This window comes from Neltuma alba, unplaced genomic scaffold (genome assembly GCF_004799145.2).
Source record: "Neltuma alba isolate B1F8T4 unplaced genomic scaffold, ASM479914v2 tig00012712_pilon, whole genome shotgun sequence".
Taxonomy (NCBI): Eukaryota; Viridiplantae; Streptophyta; class Magnoliopsida; order Fabales; family Fabaceae; genus Neltuma; species Neltuma alba.
This window is the reverse complement of record NW_021637138.1, coordinates 197951-217489: the sequence shown is the minus strand read 5'-3', so window position 1 is coordinate 217489 and position 19539 is coordinate 197951. Positions and strand designations below refer to the sequence as shown.

At 31.6% G+C, this 19539-nt stretch overlaps 1 protein-coding gene across 1 annotated transcript; it reads right to left on the bottom strand.

Annotated features, from left to right (window-relative positions):
• Positions 1 to 13603: 13603 nt before the first annotated feature.
• Positions 13604 to 17838, bottom strand: LOC114730130 (uncharacterized). The gene is made up of 3 exons (XM_028917151.1): positions 17796 to 17838; positions 16659 to 17331; positions 13604 to 13772 (listed from the first exon to the last, which is right to left on the bottom strand). Exons 2-3 carry the CDS (start codon positions 17322 to 17324, stop codon positions 13707 to 13709), a joined length of 732 nt encoding a protein of 243 aa, XP_028772984.1. The 5' UTR covers positions 17325 to 17331; positions 17796 to 17838; the 3' UTR covers positions 13604 to 13706.
• Between the last annotated feature and the right edge of the window lie 1701 nt (positions 17839 to 19539).

The following is a 19539-nucleotide window of genomic DNA, read 5'->3' as shown; positions in this document are numbered from 1 at the left end:
CAAAATCCAATCCCCTCATTCTTTATATGGACAAATATCGATATTATTGGATATTTTCCCCAAAGCAGACAAAAAAAATTTGACTAATAAAGTTCGCTGAATAATGAAGTCCGATGAGTTTTTATCAATGCATATTCGATTATGACATGTCTAAATAAAGACTTAACCATCCTTTGTATTTGACCTTTTTTTAAGAACAATGTATTTGACTTTTGTGTTTTAAGAACAATGTATTTGACTTTTTATAGCTGATATATGATTAATGAGAGAAGAACTAATGTCAACCCTTCGCATTATCGTTATTTGACAAAATTAATGTACGATTTGACCAGCTTTTGATATAATACCTCCTATCCTTATTATAAATTTTGTTTGGCTTTTATTTTAGTCCTAAATATAATATTCTAATCTATTTTGTCTCTCATATTTATACATTTTTTTCCAATATAGTCATTCTAATAATATTAGTTCTAACTAATACACTTGATTAGTAAGAATATTTTAGAAAAGACAATATATATTTATTACAAATAACTAACTTAACTTATTTCTTTAATCTCCTCAAATTAGTCAACTAGCTCTTATAATTAAAACCAAAAGTAGTATTTTGTGTGAGTTTTTGAATTTCTTGAATCTGAGAATATAAAATTATTTGACAAATCAAGTTCAGCGCTTTATTTTTCCCGACCCAAGACTACTCAATTTTAGTTAACATAAATTCATTGCGAAGCATGTGTCACACACACACACACACACATATAGGCAAAATAGAATATTGTGGGGAAACTAGCTAATTAAATATGAAGTCAAAAGGGTTGAAATTCTTTTTTTTTTTATAAGGCCTGAGAAAAGGGTTGAAATTCGAAGCATATTCGTGGGCTGAATCATCTTGAACCCCAAAAATCATCCCGCGTTACGTCAACACGCAAAGCTTCCATGTTTACGTTGGCAGGAAAAACAAAAAAACGAAGGAAAAAAAACGGTTTCCATGATAGCAGTAAGAAGGAAAAAGTCAACACGTTTCTAGACTCCAGGGCCATTAAAAGGCAAATTAGACGATTGTCAATATAAGAATTAATTAACTAATTTGAATACATTAAACAAATTAACTAAGTTAGTTATTTATAATAAATAAGTATTATTTTTTTAAAAAAAATCCTTACTAATAAAATATATTGGCTAAAACGTAACTATTATTATTATAATGATTATATTAAAAAAATAGATAAACATGAGTGACAAAGTAGATTTGGATCTTATATTTAAGATCAAAATAAAAGTAAAAGAAACTCTTATATCAAGAAGAGGTAGTATTTAATTAGATGTTTTATTAGTGATGTATATGGTTTTATCTACTCAATTTGACATGATTTCATTATTATACTCCTCCAGTTATTAATGTAATATATATCTAACTAATTTGATTAAATTAAAAAAAATGAGATAAGTTAGTTAAATAGAAAAAATATAATTTTTTTAAAAACACCATAATTATTTTTTTAATATCATTTCTTTCTCTCCTACGTGATTATGGTTGAGGAGGTATCAATAAGGGTAATTAAGAAAAAAAATTAATAAATATGGGAATAGGCTTTACATTTAACACCAAGATAAACTTAACATTAGGTCCTGCATTAAAAACCAAAAATGTAATTAAAATAATATATCTTATATGGATTTGCATGGATATATATCCAAGTGATGTTATATACTGCCTCAGGTCCTAAATGTAAGAGCTAGCTCACTAATTTGAGTAGATTAAGAAAATAAGTTAAATGAGTTATTTGTAATAAATAAGTGTTGTCTTTCCTGAAATATTCTTATTAATCAAGTGTATGAATTAGAACTACCATTATTAGAAATGTGACTTTAAAAAAAATATATAAATATGAGAGACAAAATAAATTGGAGCCTTATATTTAGAACCAAAACAAAAGTCGAACAATGTCTTATATTAAGAATTAAAGCCCGGAGGTAGTATTTTACTTTTCATATTTATTTGTGAAAAAGGTCAATCGGCTCTTTGGTCCTATAAGCTACAAGAGTTATTAGGGCTTTTCATAAAATCATAAATATAACAGCTCCTTGACGACAAGATGCGCCAATATTTTGGTGGAGAAAACATAATTTTGGGTTCTCTTGGAATATTCTTAGACGCAATATGAAGTGGTGAGTTGAGCAGTGATTAAAATAAGATTCGTTCTTTCTTACTAAGAAATCTCTTTCAATTAAAGGGTAGGATGCAGACTAATTCAAATTCATTTTTTTTAATTCTTTAATTACTTTCATTAGGCCAAAAACTCTTTATGAAAAAAAAAAGCCTACTACCATTTAGTTACTTTTTGTTTTGATTTTGAACTGATCGTGGCAATTTTTATATAATCATATTTCTTTTCAATTATTTTTTTTCTTTTGCGCAATGCATATAGGGATATATGCTTAATTATCTTATGATCTAATTAATGAGATGAATTTGATGGATTCCTAAATGAAGAACAAACCTAGACATAAAAAAGAAATAAAAATAACTAAACTATAACTAAATTTAGAAATTTGCAGTAATTACTTACATCTTATAACTTCAATGCATCTAGGTTCATTATTATATGTGATTTTATAACTGGTCGGTGATCTTTTTGCACAATGTTGAGTTGGTTTTAGGCTTTGGCATCCTTAATTATTGTATTCTCAAAAAGATAGTATTCTGTAGATATAGAATATAAAACCTTTCACCAAAAAAAAAAAACAAGGAGAAGGATATATACAAATCCATGGAAACATATACTATTAGCATTTAAAATTATAGGACATCTTTTGTTAAATGATCTGTTTAAAAAATATAAGATATATTTGAGTTTTTCAAAAGGTGTAATTACTACTTAATTTTGAACTTAAAATGGTTCTGTTGTAGAGGTTCCATAAATTACTGTCCACCCATTTGTTTGAGATATTTTTAGACGTAATTAAAATTACTTGGGTAAATGTTGTGATTTGCTCACATTTTCAAACCAAAAACCCATATCACTACCCAAAAAAAAAAAGTGTTTTGCAGTGGTTATTTTGCAGCAATTTGAAATAACCGCTACCAAATTATGCATTTGTGCAGTTTTATAAAACCCGCTTCTAATATGGAATGGTTTGACTGCAAGGACAATGTTAGTAGCAGTTTATTGCGTATTAGTAGCGGCTTTTTCAGAACCGCAACAAAATTATGAGGTGCAAGCTTCACACCACATGGTGAAAACAGTTGTAACAAAATTTTACAGCGGTTCAGGAAAAAAAAACTACTACCAAGAAAAAGACAATGCACGTTTGCAGTAATTCTAAATAAACCGCCACAAATTTCAAAAATATTTGTAGTAGCAAAATGTCACACTTAAATTTCAAAAATGTTTGCAAGATTTTATCAGAACCAATACAAATGTAATGCATTTGCAAAGGTTATGTTAAGAACCGCTTTGCAGGGTCTTGTTAGAACTGCTGCAAATGTAATGCATTTGCAGCGGTTATGTTAAGAACCACTTTGTAGGGTCTTGTTAGAACTGCTGCAAATGTAATGCATTTGCAGCGGTTATGTTAAGAACCACTTTGTAGGGTCTTGTTAGAACTGCTGCAAATGTAATGCATTTGCAGCGGTTATGTTAAGAACCTTTGTAGCGGTCAGTGAGGGGTCAATCAAAATAAGATCTTATATTTGTAGTGGTTTTCTAAAGAACTGTTGCAAATGCAAATAATTTGCAGTGGTTTTTGAATATACCTAAACTGCTGCTAATGTCACGTACTTATTATAAATACTCCATCTTCTACTTTTCATTTGCTCTTTTCCTTTCTCATTCTTCTTCTCTATCTTTCTTCTTTTCATTCCTCTCTCTTTCTTACTCGATTGGTTTATTAGAGGTAAAATAAAAATAAAAATTTCATTATCTAACTTTTTTATCTCTCTTATGGATTCTTACCACAAAACAAAATATTCCTTCTTCTATCTTATGAACATTTATTACTCAATTATATAAATATATACTTAAAAAGTATTTCTCACACATTTAAATAATTTTTGTATGTAAAACATATTTAAATAAATAAATCATAATATAGAATTAGATGTATAAGTAACAAAATGGGTAAATAATAAATAGTAATTTGACAGTAATTTTTTTAAAAAAATATTTTCATTTGTAGCTGTCTTGAAAATCGCTGTAAATAATAAATTAAAACTGCTACAAATGCCAACTTTTCAATTTTTTGATGAAAATTTTGACAGCATATTTTGCGGTTCTCAAGAACCGTTGCAAATTGAGAAAAAAAAACACTGCATATTAAATATTTTATTGTCACTTTTAACTGACATTTGTAGCTGTTTCTAACATGCAATATTTGTAGCAGTTTTTGACAACGGCTACAAAATTTTGCAGTGGGTTTGACCACATTTGTAGTGGTTATAAAAAATCAATACAAAGTATATTTCATCACGTCCATTTTAATAGCGGTTCTAAATATAAAAATAGCCACTGCAAAATATTCTTTTTTCTTAGTGTATTCTATATTAATTGTTTTAACTTTTGAGGCAAACATTCTGAATAATAATATCCTTATTATAAAGAGCTGCTATCTTTTTATTTATTTATAATTTTTCATAATTACTTTAAAAATAGGGGAAAATCATTGTTTATACTTTAGACTTAGAGCAAAAGGAATAAGGAATTTTAAAAATAAGTTATAACAAATGATCTTGCACAAAAGATTGAGAGAATAGATATTACAAACATATAGGATCGAAGAACGTATACCTAAAGATATATACTAAAAAGCTTTAATTCTAGTGGCAGCTGACTGAAAATGCTTCACCATATCAAACTTAAAATACTAGACCGAAACTCTAAACTGCTACCTCTGATCTTATTTATAAGATTTCATTTATAACCTATAAACGAAGTCTTATAATTAAAACCAGAGATAGTGATTAAAGAGAAACTTCCATCATGACCCATCATAGAACTCTTTAATTTAATAGACTCATCATCTTATGTCCTTAATTATAATTGCTCTATTTTCTAGTTATGACATAATTAACTATTAACTACTACTTCTTGTCTTTAATATAAAAATTAATTAAAAATTGAATTGGTCCTAAACATAAGACCTTAATCTATTTTGTTCCTCAAACTTGTAATTCATTTTATCCATCCGAAGGCAATCATAATCGATACTTTAGAAAGGTCAACTTATATTTGTTACAAATAATTAATTAAATTAATTTTTTAATCAATTCAAATCAATTAGTTAACTCTTATATTAAGGACCAGAAAAAATATAAAATAAATATATTACAAAATGAGAAAAGCTACTGGAAATTGAGATCTCCATATCGCAAGATCCTATGTGGCCCAAGTTGTGCAATTGGAGTCTTTTTTCCTCAACTATTAATAACTTGTTCATTAGAGACCAAAATTAAAGTAGTAGGGGAGTGGGTTGTGTACTTTATTGCGTATAATTTATAACAATAATGCATCAGAAAGTCACACAACATTAAAGGAACCGAAGCGAAAGGAAAAATTGTCTACTACTAGTGAAGTGCCTATCTTTTTTCGTTTTAAATTAAAGGAGGAAATGGGACCCCGATCTCATCAGTACAGGAAATTCACGAGAAAAAGTTTTCCTAACTTGTGTAGAACAAATGTTATCTTCTTCTTGTTTTTTTTTTAAGATAATGAACAAATTTTATCTTCTGATATGTAACAAATTCATATAATTATAAGTGTGAGATCATATAAATTATATCTGACCCACCTTATCACAGAGTATTTTTCTAATACCTAATTAATGAAGACAAACTGATCACTAGCCACTTCGCGATGAAAGTGACTAGATATTCAATTAGCTGCTCCAATCAGAGTAATATATCTATGTATTGAAAGCGAAGTTCTTAATTATTAGTTCAACATGCATATAGTAATTAGTCTAAATTAACTATAATATATAGTAAAATAATGTATTTAATGCGCTTAAACATTAATTTGTTTACTATTTTTATCCTTTCTTTAAAAAAAATTATTATGTATACATGATTGTGCCTATTTATATAATAGAATTTCGCCTATACAGTGGAGGCTCTATGTGGTTGAATCAAAGGCTTCTTTATTTATTATCCACTTGCTTAAATATTTATAGTTTTCCTTTCTTTAAGAAGAAGAAACATGTAATTAAAGGATCTTCGGGTTGAGATGCCACAATATAAACAATAATAAATTTTTATCTTAAATTGAGAATAAGAGAATTATCTTTATTTTGTATTTTGTTCATATTAAGAACAAAATAAAATTTTAAAAATAAAAATATACCAAAATTTAGACCGTCCAATTGTATTTTAAACTAGTCAGACTTGAGATTCAAGCTTATTTTATGAGATCCAATCATGTGGGGGAGACTTAAAATGCATGCATGGAATCAGCTGTTTTGAGGGTACAACGCGAATCTCCACATTAATATTTTTATTGGTTTTCAACTCCAAGTTATTTTCTTTTATGTCTTCAATAAATAGTTACATATACATCAAACATAATTAATTATATAAGGGGTTGTTTTAACTAATTAATTATAATAGCAAGTAATAATTTACTAGCAGCTAATTATTCATTGACTTCATCTGCACTTGCATCAGCATCATGCCAAAATTCTAACGAAACGTATTATTTATTTAAGAGTCATGCTTAATTGTTTCTTGAGCATTTTACAACGAATAAAACCCATAGTAGTTGTCATTAATTAATTTGAAACCCTCAGGTCAAGAACTTATATAAAATATTACAGACATTATTTTATCATTAATATAATATGCATTATTTTGCATTCAGGTTTTTTGTCCGTCCAGATCTTAGGTTCACAAATTTCAATTAATTTTATAAATCTCGGTCAAAAGAAATCATACAATTGTTTATATGTGTTTATATTTTTTTAATTAACACGTGCTTTCATGGTTTTCCGAGTCTATAAATGTAAATCATACTTACAAATTATAAATAGTTCGACTTATTTTTGAAACTTTGCATAACATATCTCTGTTATCGTTTTTTCGAATACAAAATTACATGTAATGTAGACGAGACACTTTAAAATTTAATTTTAACAAATTTTCCTATATTATGTAGATATTTATATAACAGGAAGAAAAATGCTTTCAAGTAGGATATAGTGGCATCATATCCCATGTATGGCCTTCAAATTGAATGGTTCTCCTATTATTCTAAGTTTCACTGTGTACCATTATATATATGATAAATTTTCTCTTCATGTAACTTAATTAGTTGGTGTATTATTCATCAAATTTTGAGTTATATGCTCGCTCCAGTAGTGGTTGAAAATCAGACCTTTTTTCAAAAAAAGATTCCACTATATATACATATAAATATTGCGCCATCATTGACCTTTATATAATATAACATAAAATAATACAGATTAAATAAGGCAATAATACAGCAATCCGTCCAACTTCCTCGCCAAATTTCAATGATGGTTTTATAATCACTCATTTTTTATGGCTAATATAATCAAATATCGAATCTATATAACATGATTATTATTCATAAGTACATCTTATGTTTCAGGCCTTGTTTAGCATGGCATTAGAAATGATTTATAAGCACATTTCATATAAGTCGAGACAAAACTCTCCTCATATACTCATATTGTATTTCGTAAATCACGATTAAAAAATTATTTATAAGCAATTTCAAATGAGCCCTCGGACTCCCTACATAGATAGTACATGATGAAACCCAGATCTAAACAGAAAGTCTAGAAACTTTATATTGTTCACCAATTAAGCAATTACAGGAGACTCAAAGCAATTCGATGGTTGCTTGAGCCACGGCAAACAGATTTGAGACCGAATGGAAAAGAAATTGAAAACGAAAACGAAAACGAAGATGAAGGGGATTGAATAATGAGTTCATTTTTCAATGTCCAAGCAAGACCCATTTTGAACATTGTCTCCCCAATGATTCAACCTGTTGAAAAATTAGTGACTTCCTAAGGTTTTATAAACATTTCAAATGAGGCTTCAGTTTCAGGTTTTGCGATGACGACCACGACGACTCAGATGCTAGGATTTCTCCATGAAAATTCACGCACAAGAAAGAGCTGCAATTTTTTTATTGATTTGCAGTGTGAATTTTTTGATGAAAAGGGCTAAAGACTTTTTTATTTGAAAAAATTTTGAGGCAAACAAAATGGTGTAAGGGATTTTCATGTGACGGCTTGATTTGTTTTTGGGATAAGTGTTGTCTTTTTATTAGGGATAAAATTGACCTTTTGTAAAAAATTGCAAGACTCCAATGAGTATTCATAGGGTCCTTCTTATGAATAAATATTATCAAAAAAATATGCAATCTTTATTACTGATACAATTTTTATTATCAGTCCAACCAAGCAGATCATCTATGGTAATGCAATAAGAATTACTATTGCATGCTTGCAGTGGGGTTGAACCAAACGAGCTCTAACATATAGAAAGAAAAAAACCAAACCAATTTTAAATAACTATGGTGTTAACATATAAAAAGTGCATAAGGCGTCGAACCTGAACGTCAAGTTCAATGTAATATATATGTCAAATGTGAGATATCCAAGGCTGGGACATTGATATACCAAAATACCTTGGGAAGCAAAGGAAAATTTCTCGTTATGATTTTTCTTTTTTGCCCGAGAAGAATGTATTATTCGCATCATAACATGTATATATAATTTCATTATGATCCGTCATAATGTTTATATACTAAGTTATTCCCACCCATCTTTATTATAAAACACTTCCTAAAAGATATGGATGGTTCTCATTATAACTCACTTAATATTGTACTTCTCCAATTCTTAATATAAGATTTAATTGAAGAGTTGATATTGGTCCTATATGTAAAATTTATTTCACATGTTTATCAATTTTTGTTCAAATTAACCCTATTGATATTTCTTCAACAATAATCAAGTAGGAGAGGAAAGAAGGAAATTAAGAAAGATTGCTCAAGGTGTTCTAAAAAAAATATATATCACATTAACTAATTTAACTAACATCCTTAATCTACTCAATTAGTTAATTATGTCTTAAGCAGTATTAATTAATTAAGTTTTTTCAATATCACTCCTATTTAAAATCATTGACAATTATGAAAGAAAATGTGATACAAATATGAGTGAAATTGAAAATTTATGTTATTTTAAACAAAATTAATGACTTAATAATAAGTTTAGATGATATGACGAGTTTTATAATAGACAAAAAGAAGTCCCATTAGAACTGAGGAAAAGCTCTAATGAGCAGGCCGTGCATGCTCTGGAGGAAAGGAGTCAATATTGTCGAAGGTGATGGATGTCATGATAGCATCTCGCAACATTAAAAGTCAAAGCTCTCCCATCAAAATGGCAATGAGAGGAACTGAAGGTTCAAAAATGAGACATCCAACACAAACATTATTATATATGTTCAAACATCTAACTCCTTAATTAGATTTCAGGATCTCTAAAATTAATTAATACTCCCTAAGCTTCTCGGCATAAATTTTAAATATGTCTACTAAAAAACCAGTTAAAATTAACTAAAAGTAATAAATAGACAAAAAAATATACTTTTATTTGCAAACATGCTGTTATAATATATGAGAAAAAATAAAAAATATATTGAGAAACGTAATAAGAAATAAAGTAGTGAAAAAAATAATTGAGAATAAAATTGAAAAAAAAACAAATTAAATGTTGAAAAAAATCCAAACCATATCCCTAAATTTAAAACTTAATAAATAGAGCAGGAGGAAATATAGTCTTTTGTGACATCTTTATGAAATACTTTTAAAAGAAATATATCCGTTCCTTATCTTATCACAGGACATGTGATAAAATATTTATTGTAATTTTTCAAGGACAAAACTTAGGTCCAGTTAATTAGTCCATTAGGTCTAGTTAATCAATTAGGTTTCGCCACATGGATTATTTAACACACCATGGCTTAACCCTGAACTCGGTTAAACCACCGCTAGTTCTGAGAAAAAAATTAGGGGAGCTTCTTTGAGCTGACAATGAGTCTGCAATAAGTTGCCATTGCAATAGCAGATTCTGATAATGTTTTGAGTAGAATAACATTGTTTCAGCAATCAATGTTTAAAACCCAGTCGAATGATGTGTGCCCTATTGATAAATAATAATTTCATGTCTGAAGAGAATTAATCAAATAAAAGATGGATTCCACAGTGACGCAATTGAACATACTGTAGTGTACAGAGTTTTAGATGGCACAAACTTAGACCCCAATTTTAGACCCAATCGAAATGGAGCATTCTCATACAAAAAATCAGAGAAAACATTTGATTTTCAGCATTCAAAAAAATCAAATAACTCGTAAAATTCCTTGACCGCAAGTCGACTTGCAGTCTGGCCGTCCTCTCCTTGCACAGTTGTCCAAACCTCGCACCCTCACTAACGACGGTTTAACGGTGGGGTGGAGTGGAGCGGTGATATGTTAAACTCGTACACGTGGTAAAATCTCATTGGCTAACTAGACCTAATGGACCTAATTAACTGGACCTAAGTTTTGTCCATTTTTAAAGTATGATGCTCTTTTACTCGTTTATTTTTTATTAGTATGACTTCAATTATATTTCATGCCAGTTAAATCAATTATAATGAAGGTGTTTGGTTTTTTATTTTGAAAGAATTCTCAAAAAATATTTTAAAATTTTAAAATTTTGAATCAGTTTGAGATTTTTCTTTTTATCTATTTATTTTTTGTTTGCTGAAAAAGGAGGAATGAGAGGGGAACAGAAAGGGGCAGGTTGTGTAGCGTACGGAGGGAGACCAAAGTGTTGGGAGTGAGGGAATTATGAATGGAGAGAGAGACGGTGACAGTATTATTGGAGAGAGACCCTTCCTTCTCCTTCTCTGTCATATTATCATTTGATCTCTGTTTGTTTGCAACATAAGTCACTCGCAACAGAATTAGAGCCCACTTGATGGCCCCTGCCCCTTCCCCTTCCCTCCCTCTCGCCCTCCCCTCTCGTGCCCCTCACGCGCCTCCTTCCCTCGCTGTTCCTCCCTTGGGTCCACCATTATCCTTTCCGGACCATCCACTCTGCCGGCCCCCACAATCTGTCTTCTTCTGCCTCATCATGTGTTACCCACTTTCTCACTTGTGATTCCACCACTTCTTGTTAAAATCTCGCCTAACTATTATTCCTTCCCATTTGCCAGTCATAATTAATTCGTTAAAAAAACTAATTCTTTCTACTAAATCCAACCCATTAATAATTAAATATTTATTTTAAATTATCAAAAATAATCTTCAAAATGAGTGAAATATCTTGGAATGAAGGTTTTTAATCAACAAATCTTTATAGTACGCGCATGCTTTAGAAGCTCAACCCATCTGTTGGCCAAAAAAAAAAAAACTCAACCCATCTAAATTTTTTTATTTAAAATAAATTATAAGTAATTTAATTGATATACAAGATTTTGTAATTATTTCTTAGAAATAAAGTTGTTATTATTAAGTTTCACAGGAGCTTTAAAAACCTGACAGATTCAGTTTTGAAAATGTTAAAAAAAAATATTTTAAAAACAAAGCTTTCTTTAAAAATTAATGGTAATCCCTTAAAATATGACAATACCCTTCACTTTTAAAATTATAAACTTGTTTTTCTTGAAGTTTCGTGAACTCCTTGGATTTCCTGTGTAGGGTAGGCTCCCAAGTGACTTTTCGAGCAAATGAGTAATAATCCTTGCTAATGAATGGCTCTCCTAACACCAAAAACTAGAGATTCCATCAGTTTTTAATATAAAATCTATTTAACTAATTTGATTAGATTAAAAAAATTAGGTAAGTTAATTAATTATAAAAAATATGACATATTTTTTCTAAAATACCATAATTATCTTTCTTAATATCCTCCCTCTCTCATTTATTTGATTATTATTGAGGAAGTATATACAGGGATAATTTTAAAAAAATTGATAAATATAAAAAATAGGTCTTATATTTAATACCAAAATTAATTTAATAATTAAGTTTTATATTAAGAATAGGAAGAGTATGTAATATTATTAATACAGTGACTAAGATAAAAGCTTAGAAATCCCCCTCTAAGTTGAGCCTTGGCTCTGAGTTCTATTATTAATACAGTGACTAAGATAAAAAGCTTAGAAATCCCCCTCTAAGTTGAGCCTTGGCTCTGAGTTCTATAGAGCAGATTAAAATTCAAAACCTACAGCATTCCGAAAAGCATATTATCTTTACCATCTCTTTCAAACAACCACGAAAACATATAATATATAGAAGAATTTTGTAATTCATTGTTTATAAACAGTAAACTTATTTATAAAATGTCAAAATTGTTTGGCTCAAGTGATACTTAGCACATTGTTGAATTTTACTTAAGTATTAGGCTGCGTATTTATCCCTTCATAAATGTGATGGGTGCCTGAGTTTCTTCTTTTGGGTTGGATGAAAAATACGACCAAAAAAAAAACTGATTTATAAAGAAAGCAATCCACCGTTTTGCTTTGGCTAAAAGCATTATTATAAATGCCGAAAATTAAAAGAAAGAAAATTGAAGGAAACAATTTTCGTAGCTAGATTCTAGAAAGTGGTCGATGGAGTAAAAGTTTTCAAGTTACTCCTCCGGTCCTTATTATAAGACCCAATTTGACTTTTTATTTGGTCCTAATTATAAGACCCAATCCATTTTGTCTCTTATATTTATGCATTTTTTTCCAAGATAATCCTTCTAATAATGATAGTTTTAGCCAATATACTTAATTAGCAAGAATATTTTAGGAATGACAACACTTATTTATTATAAATAACCAACTTAACTTACTTCTTTAATCTCCTCAAATAAGTCAATTGGGTCTTATAATTAGGACCAGAGGAGTATTAAATATACTTTATGAGTGAAATTATTCCATAGAAACAAGCTTGAAATCGAAGCGAAAATGACTTCGATCGATAGGGTTGGTCCATGCACGGTCCATGCGGGTATAGAAAAAACCAAGAAGAAGAAGATGAAGGCATCAAGAATGAATAATAAATAAATACATATATAACAGAAATAAAATGTATTATTCGACCTAAGTAGAAAAACAACTAAAAGCGTAAATCAGAAACATGCTTTCCTAATTGAGCAGGCAATCACCACGCATGCATATACATATATATCTCTCTCGCCTAGTCGCCTGTGTCTTTTTACTTTTCCCAAAGCAAAATCACAGCGAGTTTACATCTCTTTCCCATTCTCATAATTTCATTATGGGTTAATACAAATTTTGGTCCCTCAGATTTAAGCCCAATTTGGTTTTAGTCCCTGAAATTTAAAACGTGTGGTATTGGTCCCTCAAATTATATCCGTTTATGTCCGTTGGTCCCTAACTTCTTGGCATCGTTAAATCCTGCTGATATGGAATTAACACCGTTATGTGCTGAGTTGGACCACATGACCTGGTAATGAACCGCTGAGTTGGCATCCTGGTGTCATGTTAGCTAGAGATGGACCGAAAAAAGAAAAAAAAAAGGGGAATCAGAGGCAAAACGCAGGGGACAACAGTGGAAGAAAAAACAAAGGGGAAAGAGTTTAGATAGAATCTGGACGAGTGGAGAAAGGAAACCAAGATCCGGTGAAGGCGAAGGCAACAAAGATCCGTGAAGGCGACAAAGAGTCAGCAAACGCGACCTAGATCCGCTGAAGGCGACGAACATTCGGCAAACGCAGGTAAGGATGACTGGTGTTTGGTAGGTTGTTGATATGGGTTTTCAATTTTTGCAATATCATATCTCTCCATCTCGTCTTCAACATCTGATTCAACTTAGGTTGTAGTCAGGTGGAATGGGGTCAAGCAGGAACTCATCATCGTCGACTGTGGCTAGAAGGATGGGAAAAAGAAGACCATTTCTCAAGAATATATTCAAGAATATATTCGAGAATAAATAACAATATATTTATCGATAAGCTGTTTGATAAATGAACTTATCGATAAACTACTCGAATATATTCTTAAATATATTCTTGAATATATATATTAGAGAAATGGTCTTCTCGAATATGTATTTGAGAACTGGTCTTCTTGAATACATATTCGAGAACTGATCTTTGGTCTTCTCGAATATGTATTTGAGAACTGGTCTTCTTCAATACATATTCGAGAACTGATCTTTGGTCTTCTCTCAAGAATTATTCACGTGGTGAAGCAATTACTGATCCAACAATTATATAACAAGGGTGGTAATTTTGATGGCAATAATGTTAATTGAAATAATAGAATAGAAGAACATATGAATTAAATAAGATGTAAAGGTAACCTAATTAATAATGAGGAACTGAAGATGTAACATAAGATAATAACCTTAATTAATTATAATGGACATTTGTACATGCCACTAATGTTGCGAAAAGAGTTACATCACATAGGACTTGCAAAATAAGAAGGCATCCATCTGAAAGACTAAGCATTGGTTCACCAAAATATAGACCTAGGAAGTGATAATCCCATGTAAAAGGCAATAAGGTAACTATAATCCAAGTAACGAAATACATAGTACAAAATAGTCAAATACATAGTCTTAAATGATTTGTCGACTGTTGGGAGGGTAAAGTAGAATTGGGTGGTTGCTATGAAGGTGGAGGGGGTGGTTGCTGTGTATATGCTTCCCATTGCAATTTTTAATGTCAAGGTTGACTGCTACCCGGAGGAGTTGCAACAATTGACTCTTGAGTAGAAGATGATTGCTTTCTCTTGATTGGAAGCTTGTTAGGTCTGGTGGGTTGCTTGCAAGTCTGCCGATTGTGTCCTTGTTTTCCACAATTAGAGCATAAGAAGGTGCGATATTATCGCTTCTCATGTTCTGTCTCAGCTGATTGTTGTTCGTCCAATCCTTTCTTTCGTTTTTTTGTTGGCCTCCCAGGACGCTTGTGATATACGGGAGGTTCAATGGGCTCACCATCAGCTTTCTCCCACAATGCTTCACCATTGATTGGCTCAATAACAGGTGAGTAACACGCAACAAATGATTGCAATGTTAAATACTTGTCCACATAATCATGTGGATCCTCCCTCTTGGCATAAATACAAGCAGCTGCATGTCTGTAACATAATTAATGCTTAGAATTCAAGCAATAGAGGGAAAAAAACAGATTTATTGTGAAATATAGATAGCAAGCATATATAATTTTACCTGCACGGGATTCCATTTAGTTGCCACCAATAACAACTGCAAGTTTTGGCGGTGAGATCAACCTTGAACTTGTGAGTATTGAATGACACTTCATACCGGTTGTTTCCCGCATATCTAGCCTCCCATTTTCGACATTCTGCAACTTCTTTGTCCAATCGCTTGCGAGGTCGCAGACACACAATACCCTTGTCACGGTACTTATCGGCTTTGACACGATTTTCTGCAAACCGAGTCATGAGATATGTCCGGATCCAATCAAGCAAACTAATAATTGGAAGTTCTCGTGCCTCCAGTAATCTTCCATTGAAAGACTCCGTGATATTGTTTGTGATCGTATCGCATTTACTGTATGCATCAAAATGAGACCTGCTCCAACAACTTGGAGGGATTGCCATCAAATGATCATGAGCTCCACTATAAATAGCCTTCAACTCATTCATACGGTCTCTCCAATTAGATTGCACGGTTGCCTTTGCAGCATGGAGAACTAAGTCACGAATAAGAGTGCCTCCTCCATATTTGACCTTGATATTAGAATACAAATGGCGCACACAGAATCTGTGTTCCGCACCTTCTAATAATTCTTCAAATGTTGGCACAAGACCCTGCGCAACACAAGCCACAACTATGAATCTGCACAACACAAACCGTAAGTATATTCCACACCTTCTATGAAAATGACAGCTTCATACTAAACCAGTCCGGATCCAAAAAAATTTGAATATGAATGTGAACCCTTTTTACCACGTGTGAGTGACAGCTAGATACTAACCTTGATGACCTAATATATTTGAATCTGAATGTGAACCCCTCTTGCCACGTGTTGGGAAAGAAAAATAAAAAAAAGGGTGATGAACGACTGAAAGCATGCTCGGTCAAAATATCAAAAGCTAATGGAAAGATACAAATAATACAAAAAAAAACTTACTTTTTGTTGGTCTGATATAAATACCCATCTCCTTTCCTGCATACTCCCAATGTCATCGAACAGATTTTTCAAAAACCATGTCCATGAGTCTCTACTTTCTGACTCAACCACGGCCCATGCTAATGGAAAGTACTGGTCATTAGCATCACGTCCCACAGCCACAAGTAATATCCCTCCATATGGACCCTTTAAGAAACACCCATCTAACCCAATGATCAGTCTACAACCCGCTACAAAACCTCGCTTCACAGCACCTATGCACTCATATAATCTCTTGAAAACAGGAGGATGATTTACGCAAGGCTGATCAGTAAGTAATGCAAATGTTGTTCCTAAGTTACATTTCCTCACTTCATTACAATAATCTCTTAATTTATGATATTGCTCCTTATAGTCACCATCAATCAAAGCCTTAGCCTTTTTTCTAGCCATGTAGGCCTTCCACACAGAAACATCAACCATGTAGTGTTCTCTCACTGACGCAATTATATCTGCCAACTTGATGTTTTTGTTTCTCTTCATGATGTGAACTATCTTTTCTGCAATCCACTTGTAGCTAGCATTCTTCCCTTTTAAGGATACCCCACATGTATGTTTTGAGTGTAATGTCTTCAACCGATATGTTAACTCACCTCTCACTTGGCTCACAAACATTAACCACTTGCATTCAACATGTGCACATTTGACCCTACACCTCACCTTATCATTCTTCACAAATTTGATTTCATATCCATGGAGTAAGGCATACTCTCTAACTGCATCTTTAAACTGACCAATGGAAGTAAACTCCATACCTAATACAAATTTAAACTCTTTACACATCTCTACCGGATTATATCTTACTCTGTTAACGTTGCCTTCTCCTTCATCGTCTTCTTCACTTGATCTTGCACTTTCATCAATTCCCTCTGACTCATGATCAGATAACAAGCCCAATATATCTTCCTCCCTTGCCTCAACAACATTATTTTGTCCTCTACCATCAGGTTCGGCTCTCCAAAATTCTGAACTCTCTACAACTTCTTCTAACACATCATTTACTCCCACATCTACATATTCTGAAAAATCATCATCATCAATTTCCTCCTCTTCACTGTTCTCAAAGTCTGAGAACACAGACCCTGAGTTTGTTTCGCTCCCTTCCTCCCCACCAGTATCACATCTATCACTTTTCCCTTCCTCCCTATCCATATTTAACCTGTCATGGCAAAATAGTAAACTAAACCACGACAAGATGAAACAAAACATTACATAACATCAGTCAACATGATATCAAAATTAATTTAACAATAAACAGAGCACAATGTAAGCAATGCATGAACCACACCCATTGTTCGGCAACAACATTGTACCCACAGACCATATCATCGAAATGAACAGCAACATAAACAAATTATACATGATTGTGCTCTGGTTTTGTTTAACACTGCCCACAGACACTTATCAAAATAGAGCACCAATGGGTTCAACTAACACAAATCAAAACAGAGCACCCATAGACACTGACCACAGATTGCATGATGAACAAGATGGGACTTTGAGTTAGTTGAACTCAAATGCACAATGCAACTTCAATGTCAACACTATTTCAAACAGATTGCAAGATGAACAGGACGGGATTTTCAATCAATATATTTAAAGGTTCATATTTGTAGCACTTACCCTTTGACAACAGCGATGCGAACACAATGGTAATCAACAATGTCTTCCTTGCCTTTCAATGGACAAAAGCAAATGAATATCAGTTATAAACCTTCTTACCACGACGGCCGCCGGTAAAAGCACTTTTCCGGTGACGCCCACGTCAGTAATCGCCGACGACGAGTGGGTCCTCTTGACCTAGCACTTTCCCCTTTTTTTTTCCTCCACAAACTGTGTTTGTCGTTATGTTTGTCGGCCCCTGCGTTTTGCCTCTGATTCCCCCTTTTTTTTTCTTTTTTCGGTCCATCTCTAGCTAACATGACACCAGGATGCCAGCTCAGCGGTTCATTACCAGGTCATGTGGTCCAACTCAGCACATAATGGTGTTAATTCCATATCAGCAGGATTTAACGGTGCCAAGAAGCCAGGGACCAACGGACATAAGCGGACATAATTTGAGGGACCAATACCACACGTTTTAAATTTCAGGGACTAAAACCAAATTGGGCTTAAATTTGAGGGACCAAAATTTGTATTAACCCTTTCATTATTCTTCCAAATGCTTCAGAATAGTATCACCCAACAAGGAGATCTTCATGGGTTACGTATATTCTTCAGGAAATATCTTTCTCATTTGTTAAGTATGTTAGTTATTTATAATAAATATATCTTGATTTTTTTAAACTATTATTTTTAATTATGTACATTAGAACTACTCTCTATTTGGGAATCTCTTAACATAAGCAATTAACAAAGAAATTGTGGGCAAAAATTATAAATTTGAAAAGCGAAATGAATTTAAATATTATATTTAAGATCAAAATAAATATATTATCTAAATCAAAATAAACATATTATCTAACTCTTATATTTATGAGCAAAAGTAGTAATGTTAATATTCAACGAAAGTCCTGCCACATAGGCACGGAATGAAAGCTAGTACCATTTAACTTTCAAATTATGGAAAGCCGTGCTAGTTATAAATCATAAATAACAGGAGAAATTAATTTATAAGTTTTTATAATTTCATAGAATTTCTAATTAAAGTTCTTGTGGCTTTTCTTTTAATGATATTGGGCTGTTACAGTTTCTTCAATTACAGGCATCAATCTCTATTCTTGTAATATATTAATTAAAACTGATGTGAATGCTGATTAAATGAGATGTAATAAATTGCTATAAAAGTACAAAATGAAAAAGAGGTTTTTTTAAAAATAAAATGATTAAAAAACTTACGTGTCATTAACACAAAAATACAAAATTATGCTAATAAAAAGTTACGGTAGTTAGATCATAATACTGCTTAATTATCATAATGCAGTTTCATTAATGCGTTTAGTAATTAATAAAAGCAAACCGACCACTCTGCAATGAAAGGAACCAGAAACTATAGACAGCGAAGTTCTGAGTCAGACGAAGATGCTAATGACATCAAACTTACATGTACAAACTAATCTTCATGCAGTAAGCTGCATATGTATTTGATATGATTTAATTTAATAGTATTTTCTTTATGATTAGCAGTTGACGTTTTTTTCTGTAATGTAATATCAAAGTGCAATTATAAAACTTGGGTCAATGGTGAACAATTTAAATTATTGACTTATTTTATAATTTCAAGTCTTTGTTAGGTCATTGATGACCCAATCGCATCATACCAAATAAGGAAAAAAAAAAACAGAGAGATTTGAAGATTTTAATTATTATTTTGACACTAATTTTCAGAGAGTGTCAAGTTGGAGTTTTGTAGTTCTTAGATGTTAGT

Coding starts and splice junctions, on each gene's coding strand:
- LOC114730130 (XM_028917151.1), bottom strand. CDS start 17,324: ATGGATAGGGAGGAAGGGAAAAGTGATAGATGTGATACTGGTGGGGAG. Junction 13,773..16,658: donor TTGCAGAAAAGATAGTTCAC/ATCATGAAGAGA, acceptor ACCCATATCAAC/AACCTACCAAACACCAGTCA.